The sequence below is a fragment of the Cydia strobilella genome, chromosome 9, assembly GCF_947568885.1.
Source record: "Cydia strobilella chromosome 9, ilCydStro3.1, whole genome shotgun sequence".
Classification (NCBI taxonomy): domain Eukaryota; kingdom Metazoa; phylum Arthropoda; class Insecta; order Lepidoptera; family Tortricidae; genus Cydia; species Cydia strobilella.
In genome coordinates, this window is record NC_086049.1 from 13684395 (window position 1) to 13701049 (window position 16655).

The 16655-nt window shown below is 37.9% G+C and overlaps 2 protein-coding genes across 2 annotated transcripts in view; one reads left to right on the plus strand and one right to left on the minus strand.

Annotated features, from left to right (window-relative positions):
• Positions 1-16655, minus strand: part of LOC134744406 (mitochondrial glycine transporter B-like) — a 373541-nt gene that overhangs the window by 64240 nt on the left and 292646 nt on the right. The window lies entirely within an intron of this gene.
• On the plus strand, positions 6995-13104 carry LOC134744399 (alpha-(1,3)-fucosyltransferase C-like). Its single transcript, XM_063678203.1, has 2 exons — positions 6995-8083; positions 12596-13104. Exons 1-2 carry the CDS (start codon positions 7077-7079, stop codon positions 12903-12905), a joined length of 1317 nt encoding a protein of 438 aa, XP_063534273.1. The 5' UTR covers positions 6995-7076; the 3' UTR covers positions 12906-13104.

Below are 16655 nucleotides of genomic sequence, written 5' to 3' on the forward strand. Positions count from 1 at the left end.
AATAAACGTGTTATAATACTTATAATGATGAAGAGGTAAGTAATAAAATATGAAATATGCATATTTTTCGTATTCTTACATGAATAGTAGGTTTTTATGTTGATTACGACGTTTAAAGGAAACTAATATTAAAACTCATCAATAAGTAGTCATGAATTGGAACAATTAAAAATTTAAAAAAATTGGAAAAGTAAAAAGCACTAGTTCGCGAAAACCAACTTTCCGCACGCTAAACAGCCAAGAAAAGTAGCACTTTTTCAGCAACTGTATTAAAAAATGTTTTTTTATTTGCATTAATTATTTTTATATGATTTGGACCCATGCTCTTTCACTAATATGCGTTAAAATTGTTAAATAACAAACGAGACCGTCAACGCCATCTATCCGAGAGTAGGCCAAAGGTAGTGGCGCCATCTGATCGAGAATCAAAATTTCGAGGCACGTTTTTACACTATATAACGAATGTCAATAAACTTAATAATAATTAAGAATAAATTAATTAATTTAAATTGAAAAGAAGTGAAATTAAATCAAACAATATGACAATTGTTGATAAAAACGTCGTTTGTTGATTTCATCACAGCTACAGTCAGCAGCAGAAGTTGCTAAGTGGGCGAGGTGTTCACAATTACTTTGATACGCTCTTATTCCCTTTACAATAAAGTCGCGTCAAGATCATTTTGAACACCTCGTCCGCTTAGCAACTTCTGCTGCTGACTATACAACCCCTGCTCCGATAATCGCCACCGCAGCCCTCCTCTTTCACTCATTTCTAGTTTTCGTCAAGTAGAAATTTCCAAGCCCCACTGTATAAAACCAAATAAAACGCTTAACATAGTTGTTTACCCAATGTCATGGCAGATGGCGCTGTTCCTATCGTGCAACTAGCGAACGTTTGTCTGCCGTAGATTTTAGAATCAGAATCAGAATCAGAACATTTTTATTTTTGTGAATGTTTAGTAGTGTAAGGGTCGGTTGCACCAAACTGTTTGTAATCGTTAAAGAGTTCGCTAAATTTTATTGTATGGAAAGTTTCATAGTAAACCGCCGCGGCGCGCCCGGTGATGTTGATCAGTCTGTCAAGTGCGGATGGTGCAACTGGCACTAAATCTTTTTGTGTTTTTAAGTTGAAGATTGTGTGGAGATATTTGGCTATAAACATACGTCAGTTTCTCGGTGTTTAATTCTTGCTCCTTTTCGAGACCCTAGAGTACAAAATTGTACACCCCACTTTATCGATTTTGAGAACTTCAACTCCTTAAACTTCGCTTTAATATTACAGAAGTAAAAGTATCCTCATTTAAATTTAAGTGGTACAACAAGAGTCGTAAATTTAATTTGTCGAAAGACAAATTATGTATATTAGCAATTTGGAAATTTTGGAAGTTATTAAGTTTTTCAACAGCTGCTGCCGAAATTTATTAGGCGAGCAAAACATGTATCCGGCATCTTTCCTGTTATAAGCAATAAAGGGTTTAGAGGTTAAAGTAATTATTAAATTACCTCTAAACGAAGGACCTTTATTAGTTTTATTACAAATGTTGCGAGGGTTTCCTATTTACAAATTTTTATTTTTTTTTTGCTCTAAAATTCCGCCATCGAGTTTAAACAGGGGTAAAGTAATCAATTTTCACTTTTCTACTTAAACTTTGCCTCCTTTGCCATTAAGAAACTTTTGTACAAAAAATTGATCGGAAGTCTATGGATAAAACCGGCCAAGTGCGAGTCGGACTCGCGCACGAAAGGTTCCGTACAATTATGCAAAAAATGGCAAAAAAATCACGTTTGTTGTATAGCAGCCCCAATTAAATATTAATTTCATTCTGTTTTTAGTATTTCTCTGTTTTCGGCAACAGAAATACATCAGCATCATCTGTGAAAACTTCAACTGTCTAGCCATCACGTCACGGTTCATGAGATATAGCCTGGTGACAGACAGACGGACGGACAGACGGACGGACAGACGGACGGACAGACGGACAGACGGACGGACGGACGGACGGACGGACAGACCGACAGACAGACAGACAGACAGACAGACAGACAGACAGACGGACAGCGGAGGCTTAACATGGCTTAGTAATCCCTCCCTTCCGCCTATCCCTTTGGGTACGGAACCATAAAAATGGAATCCATATTAGGTATGTGTTGTGATGCTGTTCGTCTGTTTTGTTTCCAAAAACGGTCTCGTGGTTTAATTTTTCTAATAACAAAGGACGATGTTCGTCCGTTGTTCCCCATTCTACCTTTACTTCCACTCGGATTTAACACGCCTGCAACGCGCCACATTCGTTATTCAGGATTACCGAGAGACAAGCGACAAAATACTATAGCCAGCCAGCCAATGTTCACTGTTCACTGTGTAGAGCGCGATTGTGGTACCGTAAAATGGGGTGAGTAGGTTTCGCGGGGAGAGTTGGTTTATGAATGGGGAGATTGGGGAGTAAAGGTTTGAAAGGGGGATGAGATGGGTTTTTTAGGGCTACTGCTACAAAAATAATGTATTCCAATTTAAAATGGAGCTATAGTAATACTCATAAAAAAAAACTATCCAACAATCTTCCAAAATCACCTTTGTATGAAAACCCATCTCACCCCAATTACGAGGGACTACGGGGTGAGGTAGTTTTTCATGTTTATCGTCAAAGTTATGAAATGGAACTACCCAAAATAAAATAAAAACTAAAATACAAACGTCCGAAACACTTATAGGTTCGTGATTCGTGAATACGTGCGTGGTCGGTTCTCAGGTTGGTTCATAACATGTACCTAAGTATTTTAAATATCTAATCGATATTCAGTTAGAGTCGGACCAAGACCAAGCTAACTCTGCATGGCATTTGCAATGCTCAAGTGTCGCAATGTCATCATGAATATCCTATTTCTATTAAAATATGCCGTTTAATACACTCCCTCACTTTGTTTTGTTCAAATCAGTGAAAAGATAGCTTACACGGACTACTTCAATAGAAGTCCTACTGCTGGTGGTGATGGTTGGTTTACTGGTGGTGTCCTAGCAATAAAACGTGCGGTTTAAAAATAGGAGGTTCTGGGTTTGAAAAGCCGGTTTGAAGCCTTGAACCAGTACCGTTATTAGGTAAGTAAGGTCTCTGTTTAGGATTGCTCGGTCAGATGTCATTGCAGTCTTTCTCATAAAGGGCTTGATCTAGTTCTTAATAGGCTTTACAATGCATGTGCTCGAAAAGTGTTTTTCCTACGGAGCCATATCATGCGGAAAGTACTACTTTTCCGTACTAGTGCTTTTTGTTTTCAATTTTTTTTACAGTACATATGGTGCTACTTTCTCGCACTAGTGCGGAAAAGAGCACTTTTCGTGCATATGTCGAAAGTTTAAAGGGCCATATGTACTGTAAAACGTTGTACGATACACATGCGAATAGGTAATTTGCAACTCGTGTCGATTTTAAACACTCCTTTTAATAATTAAACTTATTTGCCATGATATGTTTTTTTATTTACTCGCACAATGCATAGTAAAACATTGTATGATACACGTGCGTAATGATGATTTCCGCACTTGTTGCATAAATAGCTATAGTACACTTAAGGAAACTTCCTTAAATGTATTTAGTCATGCCCCGAAATTAACGGTTTGAAAAAACACCGTGTATTGGTTCATCATATTTCTTAACTCACTAGCTTTCGGTTAGCAGTTGTAACAGCACCCCAGTTTAATGGTTTCGTGGACGGATGGCGCACACGGTTGGATTACGAGCAACAGTTGGGCATGCAACAGTGCCCGCCGCAACGCGTCGCTAAGCCGTATTACTTATCGTACCTCTGAGTTTAATCCTTGAGGCTTGTTCGGAAGCGTAGATGTCAATACTTACCACTTTTATTTCAATATTAGTGTGTTCTGCTAACGCATATTTAATAGCGCTCTGCGGCGGTATCATTAGTAACTATTTATTAATCTGTGGTATCATGGTCGCGTTTTTATCACTTGTCATGCATCACTTTCGCACTTACATACTTGTCAGAACGTGCCAGGCATGGTGACAAATGATAAGGAGCCGGCCATCTTAGCCCTTCGAGTTTACATTTGTCGGCGGCCGATTGTAAGATCAGGCTAACCGTGAAATTCCTGGGCATATCGTGAAACGTGAAAATCTTTGTCTCGTTCCCTGAGTCGACGGAGCGCCCGACCCATTACACATGGATACAGAAGCGGCCGCGTGTGCCTAATATTTTGGCACCATAAGTGCACAATGTCTCACTTTAGAATCTTCACGACGATTGGTCGTGCGCTGCCCTCATCCCTCATCCAACAGTTTCCTGCCATATCCGTATTTGTCCATGTTATTTAGCGCTTTTTCACTGCATTGGTCTTATGTAGATACGCAGTGGCTTAAATTTAAATTATCATAACTATTTCTATCATAAACATAGCTGAGAAAATAAAGGGTTGGTAGGTACTTCGTAACGAATAATAAAGGTGTTGTACCTAAGTGGTTACACATATTGACTAACTAATTTAGTGAACACGTGATGTGTATGAGCGATGCCCTTCAGCCAAGCTTTATCTGGCACCTTACCGAAACCGCCGAGGGTCTCAGGTCTCAAGGCAGGCTCAATCTCCTAATGTGCGTAGTACAAATTAGGTACTATCTGATGCCCTTTAGCATTATTTTATTAGGTTTTATGTCGGTGATTTTTATTCTTAGTCTTGATCTTAAAGTACCAATCAAGTAAGTAAAGTTCATGGCTGTTTGGAATTGCTTTATACGTTGCATTAAATAGGAACACGCACATAAGACAAAAAAAAAGTATTGCAAGGAAATGTCCTTTCCTTACCATCATGACGCAAATCATTATTGAATCTTGGGTATCTATAATAATCATCATCATGATCATCATCATCATCATCATATCAGCCAAAAGATGTCCACTCCTGGACTGGCCTCCCCTACCAGTACCTATAATTGGATCAAAAACTTTTTAGTATTTAGTATGAACTTATGAAGGTTATGCGACTTTCCTGTAGGCATTATAAAATAAACCAACTATAAAGGCAAATTTTCGTACTTTATCCCTATAGGCATGTTAAAACCTTCTACATACGTCTTAAAATTTGTACGATGTAATGCCCGGTTTACATTTATTCAAGTAGCATTTCAGTCCAGTGATCGAAACCAGTGCTGGACTGGATCCATATCGTTTACATTCATTCCAGTCATTTTTATCATCCAGTGAATTTATGGAGACTGTAACCAAAAACAACAATACGTGTTCATTGTTTAACGTTTGGTCCAGCACTGGATTGGCTGTCTACACCATTCCAGTGGCGCTGGATTGGGCGAGCTGGAATCAAAAAGTAGACCGTCAATCCAGTCACTGGACTGGAGTGCTCACTGGAATAAAAGTGTATTCCAGTGCTGGTTCACATTATTCCAGTGGCATTCCAGTGCTGGACTCGATCACTAGACTGGAATACTACTGGAATATTATAGATGTAAGTAAACGGGGCATTAGACTCAGAAAAATGTATTCAAATCGTTAACTTGAGGTTTCTAATATAATTTTTTTCTAAACTGAACAGTTTGCGCGAGAGACACTTCCAAAGTGGTAAAATGTGTCCCCCCCCCATTTAACTTCTAAAATGAGAGAATGATAAAACTAGAAAAAATATATGATGTACATTACCATGCAAACTTCCACCGAAAATTGGTTTGAATGAGATCTAGTAAGTAGTTTTTTTTTTATCGTCATAAATCGTAAACCGCAATTTATCTTTCACCCACGTTTTACATAAAAAATACATTGTTAAAATTATGTAATATACGGAACCCTCGGTGCGCGCGTGACTCGCACCGGTTTTTTATAGCAAAGAATATCTTAGTCCTAAAATATAATTTGTTGACGTTGATGATGATGTCAATATTCCACGAATGACAGAATTGAGTTACCTAATTAACACCCGGCCTATCTCTGGTGACCTGAAAGTATATTAGCAAATTAAAGCCTACCCACCCGGCCTAGCCTAGGTGACAATCGCTATCGCTAAGACAACGAAACTCTTTGTGTCTCTCTATCAATCTTCCATATTAGTGTGACAGTGACAGTTGCGTTTCGATCGCTACGCAGCGTAAGCGATTGGCATATTGGCTACGCGGCCTGGCCTACATCTATCTAGCTATCGGAGGCTCTCGTATTGCCGTCGCTCACTGATAAAAACGTACGTATTTACCTGATACGATACGAACCAGTAAGCATTGATAACTCGGCTACACTACACCGTAGATTATTGCACCTCTTAGTGCTGAGCAAAATAGTTAGGTATTGGTTTTACAAAGGGGCAAAATTGTTAACTATTTAACGAGGACGTTGGGACGTTTGTATGAAGCGTGCCAAGTGGCATCGCCTGAGACAAAAGTGCATATTGCTCCATACATTTCTGCACTTAGTACTGTAACTATAGTAATACGAGTTCAGTCAAGTCATGCAACTATTCGCGCGCGCTCGGAAAGCAACGAGAATAGAACCGAGGATTGTCATGAATGGTCGGACAAGCGGATTAATGTGGAACAAAGGACCGAAAGGCCGACCTTTTAAAGAAAACACACATGTAGGCTTAGTGCGGTCGCGGATTATGTGTTGAAGTAACAAGAGGCAATTAAGGACGTGAAAAAATATCTCGCAGTTTTACATATTATCACAATTCATGAAGGTGTTATTTACACAGGTGTTGTGTTTATGTGGGTGTGGAAAGTATTTATTATTCAAGGTCGGTAGATCATACTTCTTATTCATTGGAGTAATATTGTACGACCTCTATTCTGTATAAAATGGATGAAAAATTAAAATGAAAAGCTATAATATCTCTACATACTATTGTCAAATGGAATTTTTAAATATCTACTCGTTATCGGTATCTCCAATTTCCTGCACTATTTAGCAATAAATAACTATCGTTCTCATATTTGGGGATGATCTATAGGCTAGAGTGATAAGACCGATTAGATATCGCGTATATTTCAGCCAGTGCCTACCGGAGCGCCGCGGCGCGCGCGTCTTAGTCAACCCGCGTGAAATCATGCGCACACGCATTCGACACCATGAGGCGCCTAGCAAGATCATTTTACCTAGTGTCATTCTTGTTTTTTATCATTTTCCTCTATTATACTTTAAAAGAAATGAAAAGGACACAATATCAATTGCAATCAAATAAAATGTTACAAATAGAACAAAATTTGGAAAAAATTGTGGAAGATTTGGAAAAAAATGTTAAAGCCAGTGAAAAAATTGAAGAAAAAGCTCTAGAAGAAAAAGACAAAGTGGTTAATGGCAGTAATTTAAAATATATTTTACAGTGGACTAATCCGAAACATGTGCCTTTTGTGTATATGGGTATAGGTCAACAAGGATTTTTAGATAGAAAGTGCAAGTATACCAATTGTTTTGTCACCAGCGATAGAAATTTACTCGGAGACGTTAGCAAGTTCGACGTAATTGCATTTGCCGGACCCGAAGTCTCCTACACTCCTAATGTTAAACTGACGCCTCCGAAGCGATCACCACATCAGAAGTATGTTTTTGCAACTATAGAATCAGCAGGGAACTACCCGATTTGCTCCAACAGGTTAGATAACTTTTTTAACTGGACATGGACCTACAGATTAGACTCTGAGAGTAGATGGGGCTACGTAATTGTTAGAGATGCTGAAAATAAAATAGTTGGCCCGAATATTGATATGCATTGGATGAAGTTAAAGGATATGGACCCTGTCAGTGAAGAAATAGAAGCAGAGTTGAGAAATAAAACCAAAGCAGCAGCATGGTTCGTGTCTAACTGTAGAACAAGAAATCTTAGAGAGAAATTCGTAATGGATTTGCAAAAAGAATTAGAAGCTTACGACTTAACAGTAGATGTGTACGGCAACTGTGGGCCGCTCAAGTGCGAAAGAAACAAAGAAGAGGAATGTTTTCAATTGATAAAGAGGGACTATTATTTCTATCTGTCTTTCGAAAACTCATTCAGTAAAGATTACGTGACTGAAAAACTGGTAAATGGCCTGAAATACAATGCGATCCCTATTGTCTATGGAGGTGCTAACTATACAAGGTAAATTAAATAAACGATAATTGTTGTATATAGGTACATTAAAATTATATCAAGTTCAAACTGAATCAAAGAAGGTTGATTCAGGTTGACTTTTAGTCATATCCTGTAGGACATAAGTTCATGGGCCTAAGACTAATAAAACAAGTAACAAAATTACACTAACATTTGTATAAACACGCTATGAGGCAACACACAAAATACCAATTTTGATAATTTGGTATTGCTACTTATCACAAAAGCAGTTAGATATCGGGCCACCATAATATAATAGGTACTATAGATATGATTGACTCGTGACCCAGCTAGTGACCGCTTTTTTTAAATCAAAAAACTTGTAAATTCCTATAAAAAAAAACGCTACAAAGCATAAAATTATTTCTAAATCGAATAAAAACAAGGAATGTTTGATGGAAGCAAGGTAGGTACATGAATTGGATGAAAATTTACTACAAAAGTAAATGCTGATGGGTAAAAGCACAAATTAAAAACGAAAATAAGATATATGAAGCCTTTGAACTCTTAAAAATCACACAATGTATTTGTTTACAGTAAAGTAAACTTTCATTATAAGTACGCAGCTTTCGGAACAAATTAAATTATTAAAATATTTAATAAAATAATTTGATTTGTACCGAAAGTTGCGTATAGATGGCAGCAGCAGCACCAATCTCTCTCGCTATATCGTAATTAATTCGTATAGGAGGCGCAAGCTTGTACCTTACTAAGATGACAAAGTCGAGAAATTGCGACCGGTTCCGCCGTGGCAGGGTGGCCTAGGGGTTCAAGGCGTTAGCCCGGATTGCTAGACGCCGGTTCAAATCCGGCCTTCACCACTTCGTCACTTTTTCTTTAATACATGACATCTATTTCAGTTTATAACCTTCATTATGTACGTGATAGTTAATAGTACATAGTACCTAATTGATGTAAAGCCTCTGATTGGAGAATAGCGAATTAACTTTTGATCCGCTTTCTTATCTGCTTGTATAATTGAAGTTACGGTTATTACCGATTAATTTCATTTTGGCTTTTTATGGATTTTGGTCATATTGTACGCTCCGTATTGTATTATTGTATAGATATATGTAATAATATGTTATTATAGGTACTCTGTCGTCAATTGGGAGAAGGGCGCAACTAACAAATTTTCAAAAATTGAGTTATATTAGGTATGTTATACATACTATCGTAATTAGCAAATAATGTGCCTCTATTATACTGGTTTTATTTATTTTTGGCATGTATGTATATACGTAGTACCAAACATGCCGTAGAAGAAAATAACGTAATATGTTCACTTAATAAAAACTCAATGAAGAGACATATACAGTAAATTCACTGCCATCAGATCTATTGACACACGATTAAAACTAAAAATGAAGATGTATAAAAATACCATAAAATAAAATGTATTTATATATGGATAAATTATATTTTTTATTTGTATTTATGATTTTTTTATGATTTTGACTCATGTTCTTTCACTGATATTCGTTAAAATTGTTAAATAACATACGAAACCGTGAACGCCATCTAGTCGAGAATAGGCCAAAGGCTGTAAAACGTGGTGGCGCCATCTGTTCGAGAATCAAATTTTCTTGATTTCCGAGGCACGTTTTTCCTTAAACTGTATATCCATCTTATACGGAGTTACATCTTTGGTACATTATATTGTACATTATTAGAATAGGAATGGAAGATAAATGCTTTTGAGGCATAGTCTGATACGTTACTTTTAATGCTGATTGTAGATAGTATTTTTCTCTTTTTAGGGTTCCGTACCCAAAGGGTAAAAACGGGACCCTATTACTAAGACTCCACTGTCCGTCTGTCCGTCTGTATGTCACCAGGCTGTATCTCATGAATCGTAATGGCTATTTAGACAGTTGAAATTTTCACAGATGTTATTGTATGTATTTCTGTTGCCGCTATAGCATCAAATACTAAATAGGACGGAACCCTCGGTGGGCGAGTCCGACTCGCACTTGTCCGGTTTTTTTACTAAGATGAAAGTAAAATGCTTAAGAGCCCTTATTCCGGAGCATAGTTCCGGAGCGTTCACCGATGTTACAAAATAACACTCAATAGATGGCATTGACGCGCGGTACGCGAGCGCCGGCAACTACTTATAACGCATTTTGAACGCAGAGAAGAATAATCTTGATCGTTGTCGATGTCGATTTCAATATAGCAAGTAACATTATTTTTATTGTTCTCTTTTATTTCATTTTATATGCATGGTAGTAGTAAATTCAGTTTATTATGTTAAGAAAATATACCTACTTGTACCCAGAGATGACCAGGGTGCCCAGCCAAGATGCCAACCGTTTAGGTACCTAACCTATAGTTTATATTAAAACCAAATCTGTAACTGGCCTCTGAAATGGGTAATAGAAACTTGTTCCGTATGTCTTTCGCTTTCCAAATGACCAGGGTGCCTAGCCAAGATACCAACCGTTTACGCTCCGTAGCAAACGAAACGTAACTGTCTCTGTCGCACTAATATGGAAGAGTGATAGAGATAGATTACGCTATTGTTCGCTTCGGAACGAACGACTGGCATCTTGGCTAGGCACTCTGGTTTAGTACCTACAGTTTACATTAAAACCACTTAAAACCAAATCCGTAGCTGGCCACTGAAATGGGTAATAGAAACGCGTTCCGTATGTGTTTTGCTTTCAAGATGACCAAAGCTGTACCTAGCCAAGATGTATATTATTTAGGTATATTCATCAAATACATTTTTCTATTAAGTACGCGGCGTACTATTTACGTAGGCGAAAAACACGCGAGCGCGAAGCGAAGCAAAGCAATGCGGCGCGGGGTGAATCAATCATTTGATACATAAGTGTTCTACGTGGGCGATCTCGTTGCGAACGCGAACGCCGTGGACCCGCCGCGCCGCGCCAGAGTTCGCTTCGCGTTCGCGAGTTGTTCGCTTACGTAAGACGCAGCCTTACAGCATGGCTGCGTTTTGGGCATAGGTATTATGCTTCTATTGCTTTTGGCTTTTTATTAAATGGTTTAAATTAATTTACCAGCATTTATCATAACACACTTTTTACAGAATTTGCTAAGGTATAACCTTGAAATAAATTGGAATATATCTAAAATCGGCAGGATGCCAACTATACAGCCCCGAACAATAATGTCACCTTCACGATGTTTTAAATAACTATTAATAACTTATTTAGATATATAATTGCACAGTTGACGTGCAATTTTTTCGTTCCATTTGGAGTTGAAACTCTAGGTCCATGGGGTCCCAGCGCGCATAAGTTGTTTGCAGAAATCGCGAAGCGTCTGGTTGACGTAACTGGTGACCGAAGAGCTGGCGGCTTTCTCGCACAACGTATCAGCATTGCGATACAGCGGGGAAATGCCGCCAGCATCCTTGGTACAATGCCTCAAGGGCCTATTTTAGATTTAAGCTAGTTATTAATTTCGTTTACGTAGTACCACTGTATATATCTTGTATCCTTACATTAAATTATTGCACAGTCAGCAACAATAGTGTAGTAGCATATGTTTTCAAAATATCTGCAATATGTTACTCTATATATAGAGACATCTCTTTTTGTTTAGCTAAGCTCAGAATGCATACATTTGACGCATAGTCTGATACGCCACTTTTAATTTTGACTGTACATATAGGTCGATTCACAAGAGCTGGCACGAATGGAATGAATGAGTACAAATACAAATAATGGGATCCCTTTGTTTGACATAATTATTGAAAGTCATAATGTAAATGATTGTCAGATTATCATTAGTCATAATTCCGAAACCGTCAACTTTTCAGGATTTTCGTAAGGTCATTCTATAGATAGGTTAGGTTAGGTTAGAGATAGCAACAGGCGGGTCAGTGTACGAAAATCCTTGTGGTACAGATGTAGTGCATAAATAGACTTATATTGACCGGGATATAGACCGTGATTACCTTTTGCTTAAGTGAACGCAGCCGACGCGCAAGAATGAGGGTAGACAGAGCGCTGTCTACACAACTTTGACACCCACCCGCTATCTTCAGTCACCCGTGAACATGATGCATGTAACTGCGTCGAAATATCGGGAGCTCACAAATAATACAAAAGGTAATCACGGTCTATATCCCGGTCAATATAAGTAGTGAAACTAACCGTGAATCATTCAAAACTCTAGTGCATAAATATTTTCCATCGTATTTTCACGAACGTGTCTCGGTACAAAAAGTACTGAGGTTGACTGAAGTAGAATGACAAATACGAACATTTCCGAGAAAAAACGATGGAAAACTACATCTTTTTATCTTCTTTCCTTCCTTTATCTTTTTTTTTCATGTGATAGACTGATAGTCAGCAAACGAGCCGCCTGATGGGAATAAGCGCTCATCGTCGCCCATGGACATAAGCAACATCACAGGAGCCACTTAAGCGTTGCTGACCCTTGAGAACCCTAAATACCCGCTTCTTGAAGAATTCGTCACATCTTATGTATCATCTTGTTCTTATGTTTTCTAATCTTCTTTTTCAGGTTCATGCCAGATGGAATATACTTGAATGCAAGAGAATTAGGGCCGAAAGAATTAGCTAAAAAGATGAAATATCTCATAGACCATCCCGATGAGTATAAAGAGTATTTCCGATGGAAGAACCATTACTCCTACTATAGGAGAGCCGAAAACGTTGAGACTGACGACTATTGTGGTTACTGTGCTCTTCTCAACAACGAAGAGATGGTGAAAAAGACGTCCATATACAAGAACTTTAAGGATTGGTGGAATGACCCTCATTGCAATAATAATACTATTACTTATTCTGTGGCATTGCCCTGGTGGCAATAAAGGCCATTTTAAGTGCGAGTCGGACACCTACCGAGGGTTCCGTACTTTTTAGTATTTGTTCTTATAGCGGCAACAGAAATACATCATCTGTGAAAATTTCAACTCTCTAGCTATTATGGTTCATGAGATACAGCCTGGTGACAGACAGACGGACGAAGAAGACTTAGGGTCAGTTGCAACAAACTGTTTAAATTTTATTGTATGGAAAGTTTCATAGTAAAACGCCGGGGCGCGCCGGGTGACGTTGATCAGTCTGTCAAGTGCGGATGGTGCAATTGGCACTTAGTAATTAAGGTCCCGTTTTTACCCTTTGGGTACGGAACCCCAAAAACGAATCGACCAAACAGTCATATACCTACTAACAAATTTTCTTGAGAACCAGTTGAGAAATGCGACATGTAGGTAAATGAGAACAGCCGGAAAGACATACGCAAGTATTTTTTCTCAAGCTGAAACGAAGTTGAAACTGTTGAAAGTGACCCGTTGTCATAGTTTTAAGTATATTTCGTACTTCTGGTGTCAGTAGTAAAGTTACTAAGTAATATGTGAAACTAAGTTTAATAGGTAAGTTTATATAAGTATACGTATACATATAAGTATAGCTGATTTGTACGAATCAAATTAAAAATATTTACATAATCATGTTTTGTTTGGTGTACCCTAATCCCCTAATGCAACAACTACAGACCAAGACAAGTCTGCAACAATTTTGATAGCACACGCAGTGCAAGTGTTATTTATAAACGTAAACCTATGAAATTATGACGTATAAATAACGCACTGCGTGTGCTATCAAAATCGATGCAGACTTGTGTGGTCTGGAGTCTGGGGTCTACCGTTTAACTGAGGCAGCTGGTAAGAAGTAGTTATGGTCAGATTTGGGCTGGTTGAAGGCTTGGCTGAATGACGCTGATTTAATAAGATGATTTAGTTATTAGGTATATATTAAACTAGTATTACTCCCAAAACCGAGCTACCTTCTTAAAGAAAACCACCCCACAACATCTTTACCAACCGCCCGTAAAGCGATAGACCTGTAAATCAGTTTTTGATGCTGAGTTCAAGATCTATTGTCTAAAGGCCTCTTAGTGTAAGGCCTGAGTGGACGCTCGAAGCGGAGCGTTTGGCGGGGCGTGCAGCGTGACGTCAGACTCATAAGTGATTTGAGCAGCGTGCACTAAGGCCGCTCCTATACGTTTGCTTTTGTTTAACATGCACGCCGCACGCCCCGCCCCGCTGCACGCCCAACTCGAGCGTCCACTCAGGCCTTACACTTATACTTTTAACTATAGGTATAATTTAACCTTTTGAACGCCAAGAACACTTACAATCGTCGTTACTAGTCGTGCCCATAGCGCCAAGGACAACTATAGGTGTTATGGCGGATGCTGTCAAAGTAACCTTTAGACTACTAGACTTATATTGACCGAGATAATGGACCCGTCACCCATGAACAAGATGCATGTAACTGCGTCGAAATATCGGGAGCTCAAAAACAATACCTAAGGTAATCACGGTCTATCCCGATCAATATAAGTCTAGTAAAACTAACCGTGAATCATTCAAAAAACCTTTACACTTTCAAGTAACGTTTACATTAGCGCGGGGTGTTTGGTTTATGACATAAAGCGATCAAAGGGTTATATGTAAACGAAATAAATGGTTATATGTATTTTGAAATTATGACGCGCCTAATATGGTGACAACTCTTATGTCATATAGTGCACACTTAGATCTTGAAGTGGAACTGTTAACAATCAACAGCCATGAATACAATCATTAACATGAGAGTGACTAATGTGCCGCCTTTGTCATCCAAGGCTGTCTTAATAAGCCTCTGTATGATCCTCAAGATACGGAGTGTATTAAATATGTAATTTCGCACGTAAGTATATTATTTTCGTAATGTTTAATTTAGAACTACAACAGCCTTAGCGAGAGGTTTATCTACGCTCCTAAAACTATATTATGTTCTTTCTTAGCCCTTTTCAACCCTTGAGATGTAGGCCTGGTAAAAAATTTGCCATTCTGTTCTATTTTGCGCTCTTTATATACCCATTTTGATCTAGCTGTTCTTTTGTCGTCATACTAACGCATGTTTGGCTTTCCTACTTAGCGTGACTCTCCCCAAGGTCCACAAGCCCACTCTACCAGCCACTCCCACTTCAGTTTCGCCATTCGTCTGGTTACATCAGTGAATTTACTATGTTCCCGAAGCCACTTGTTTGTTTTCCTGTCCTTAAATGAGATTCCTATCATTCTTGTTTCCATCGCTCTTTGGGTTATGTGGTGTTCATAAATAAATAAATCAATCAGATGCGTTGGCAACACTAGTCAGACTGTCATGGCGGAGCGGTGTTTCGAGCGCACTGTGTGGAACAATAACAAATTGTTTTATTTATAATATAATTAATCCAAGAGTGGTTAGATTAACGGATGTAAATCTAAACACCACAAGTGGCGACGAGGTAAATCAGAAAACCGTAAGTAAACACGAAATGTGACAAATAAGCGTGCAGAAATAAATAACAATTGCAGCGGCAATAAATGGTATCGAAATTTTAACTAAATAAGTACAATTCAATTCAATCTTGTCTTGTGATAGACAAACGATTGCAGTAAATGAATGTATATTCATGTCGTAAATAACGAAAATACCAACAAGTTGGTTTAGGCTGATGCCGGATGTATGGTGTAGGTTACTCGTACGGCCGAGTTGTAAAGTCCTAGTAAAGCCATAAACCCCATAAAATGATGGGAAGAAATCGCTAAAATGTCAAATGACTACTGGCTGCGGCCGAAAATGATGTAAACTCGTACGTCCGAGTTGTCAAATAATACATCATACACCCCACAAAATGGATGGGAACGAATAAAGCGATAAATTGATGAAAATGAATTTTATTGTACTTGTTAGTTATTCAAAAAATATATGTACCATGAGTACTTATCTAATAAAAAAATATGAAAACTGGAATATGACCTGCATGTACAGGGTAATTTAAAGGAAAAAGTGAATGCTTGGTGGTATTTCCACATATAAAGACATAATAAACAAATAAATTATCCCCTAGTTGCTCAGAATTACAAAAGGACTAGTATTTTGTATCTTCATTTTGACAGATCAGATCACAATTACTATTGTGCTTTTTTTCTAATGCCTTAATGGGTGTAACCCGGAGGCGTCTGTGGATTGCAAATGGAGTCTAATCTAAATGTTTTATTACAAGGTAAATTGGCAAAATGACATTATGTTGAATCAATAATACACTGTCTAGTGAAGTAGATAAATGAGCAATTTATCACAATGATTTGGATTATCTAATAATGTATGGAAATACAAGAACTCCACAAGGTTATTTTGTTTTCAAATTTCAAAATGAAAAGAAGAGATTGTGTGTTTGATTCCTTATTGTATGCTGCATAATAATAAAATAAAAATAGCCTTTGTTTCAGACAATTATATGGTTTCACTTGTTATCTTTGTATATTACATCTTAATTATTTATTATAATAGGGTTGTCTGTATGCCTTTTGTTGGCAAAGGCCTCCCCCAACTCTTTCCATTTCTCTCTTTCTAGTGCTATGCTGCATAATAGTACATTGCATTTTAAATTTTAAAATGAGATTTATAAGCATTAATATTGTAATCAGTAATATACATACAAGACGTCTGAAACAAAATAAGCTCTCAAAAGTTCATGACTTGTCCATTAAATAAACCCAAATTTTAGCAGTATCTGTTCAAAT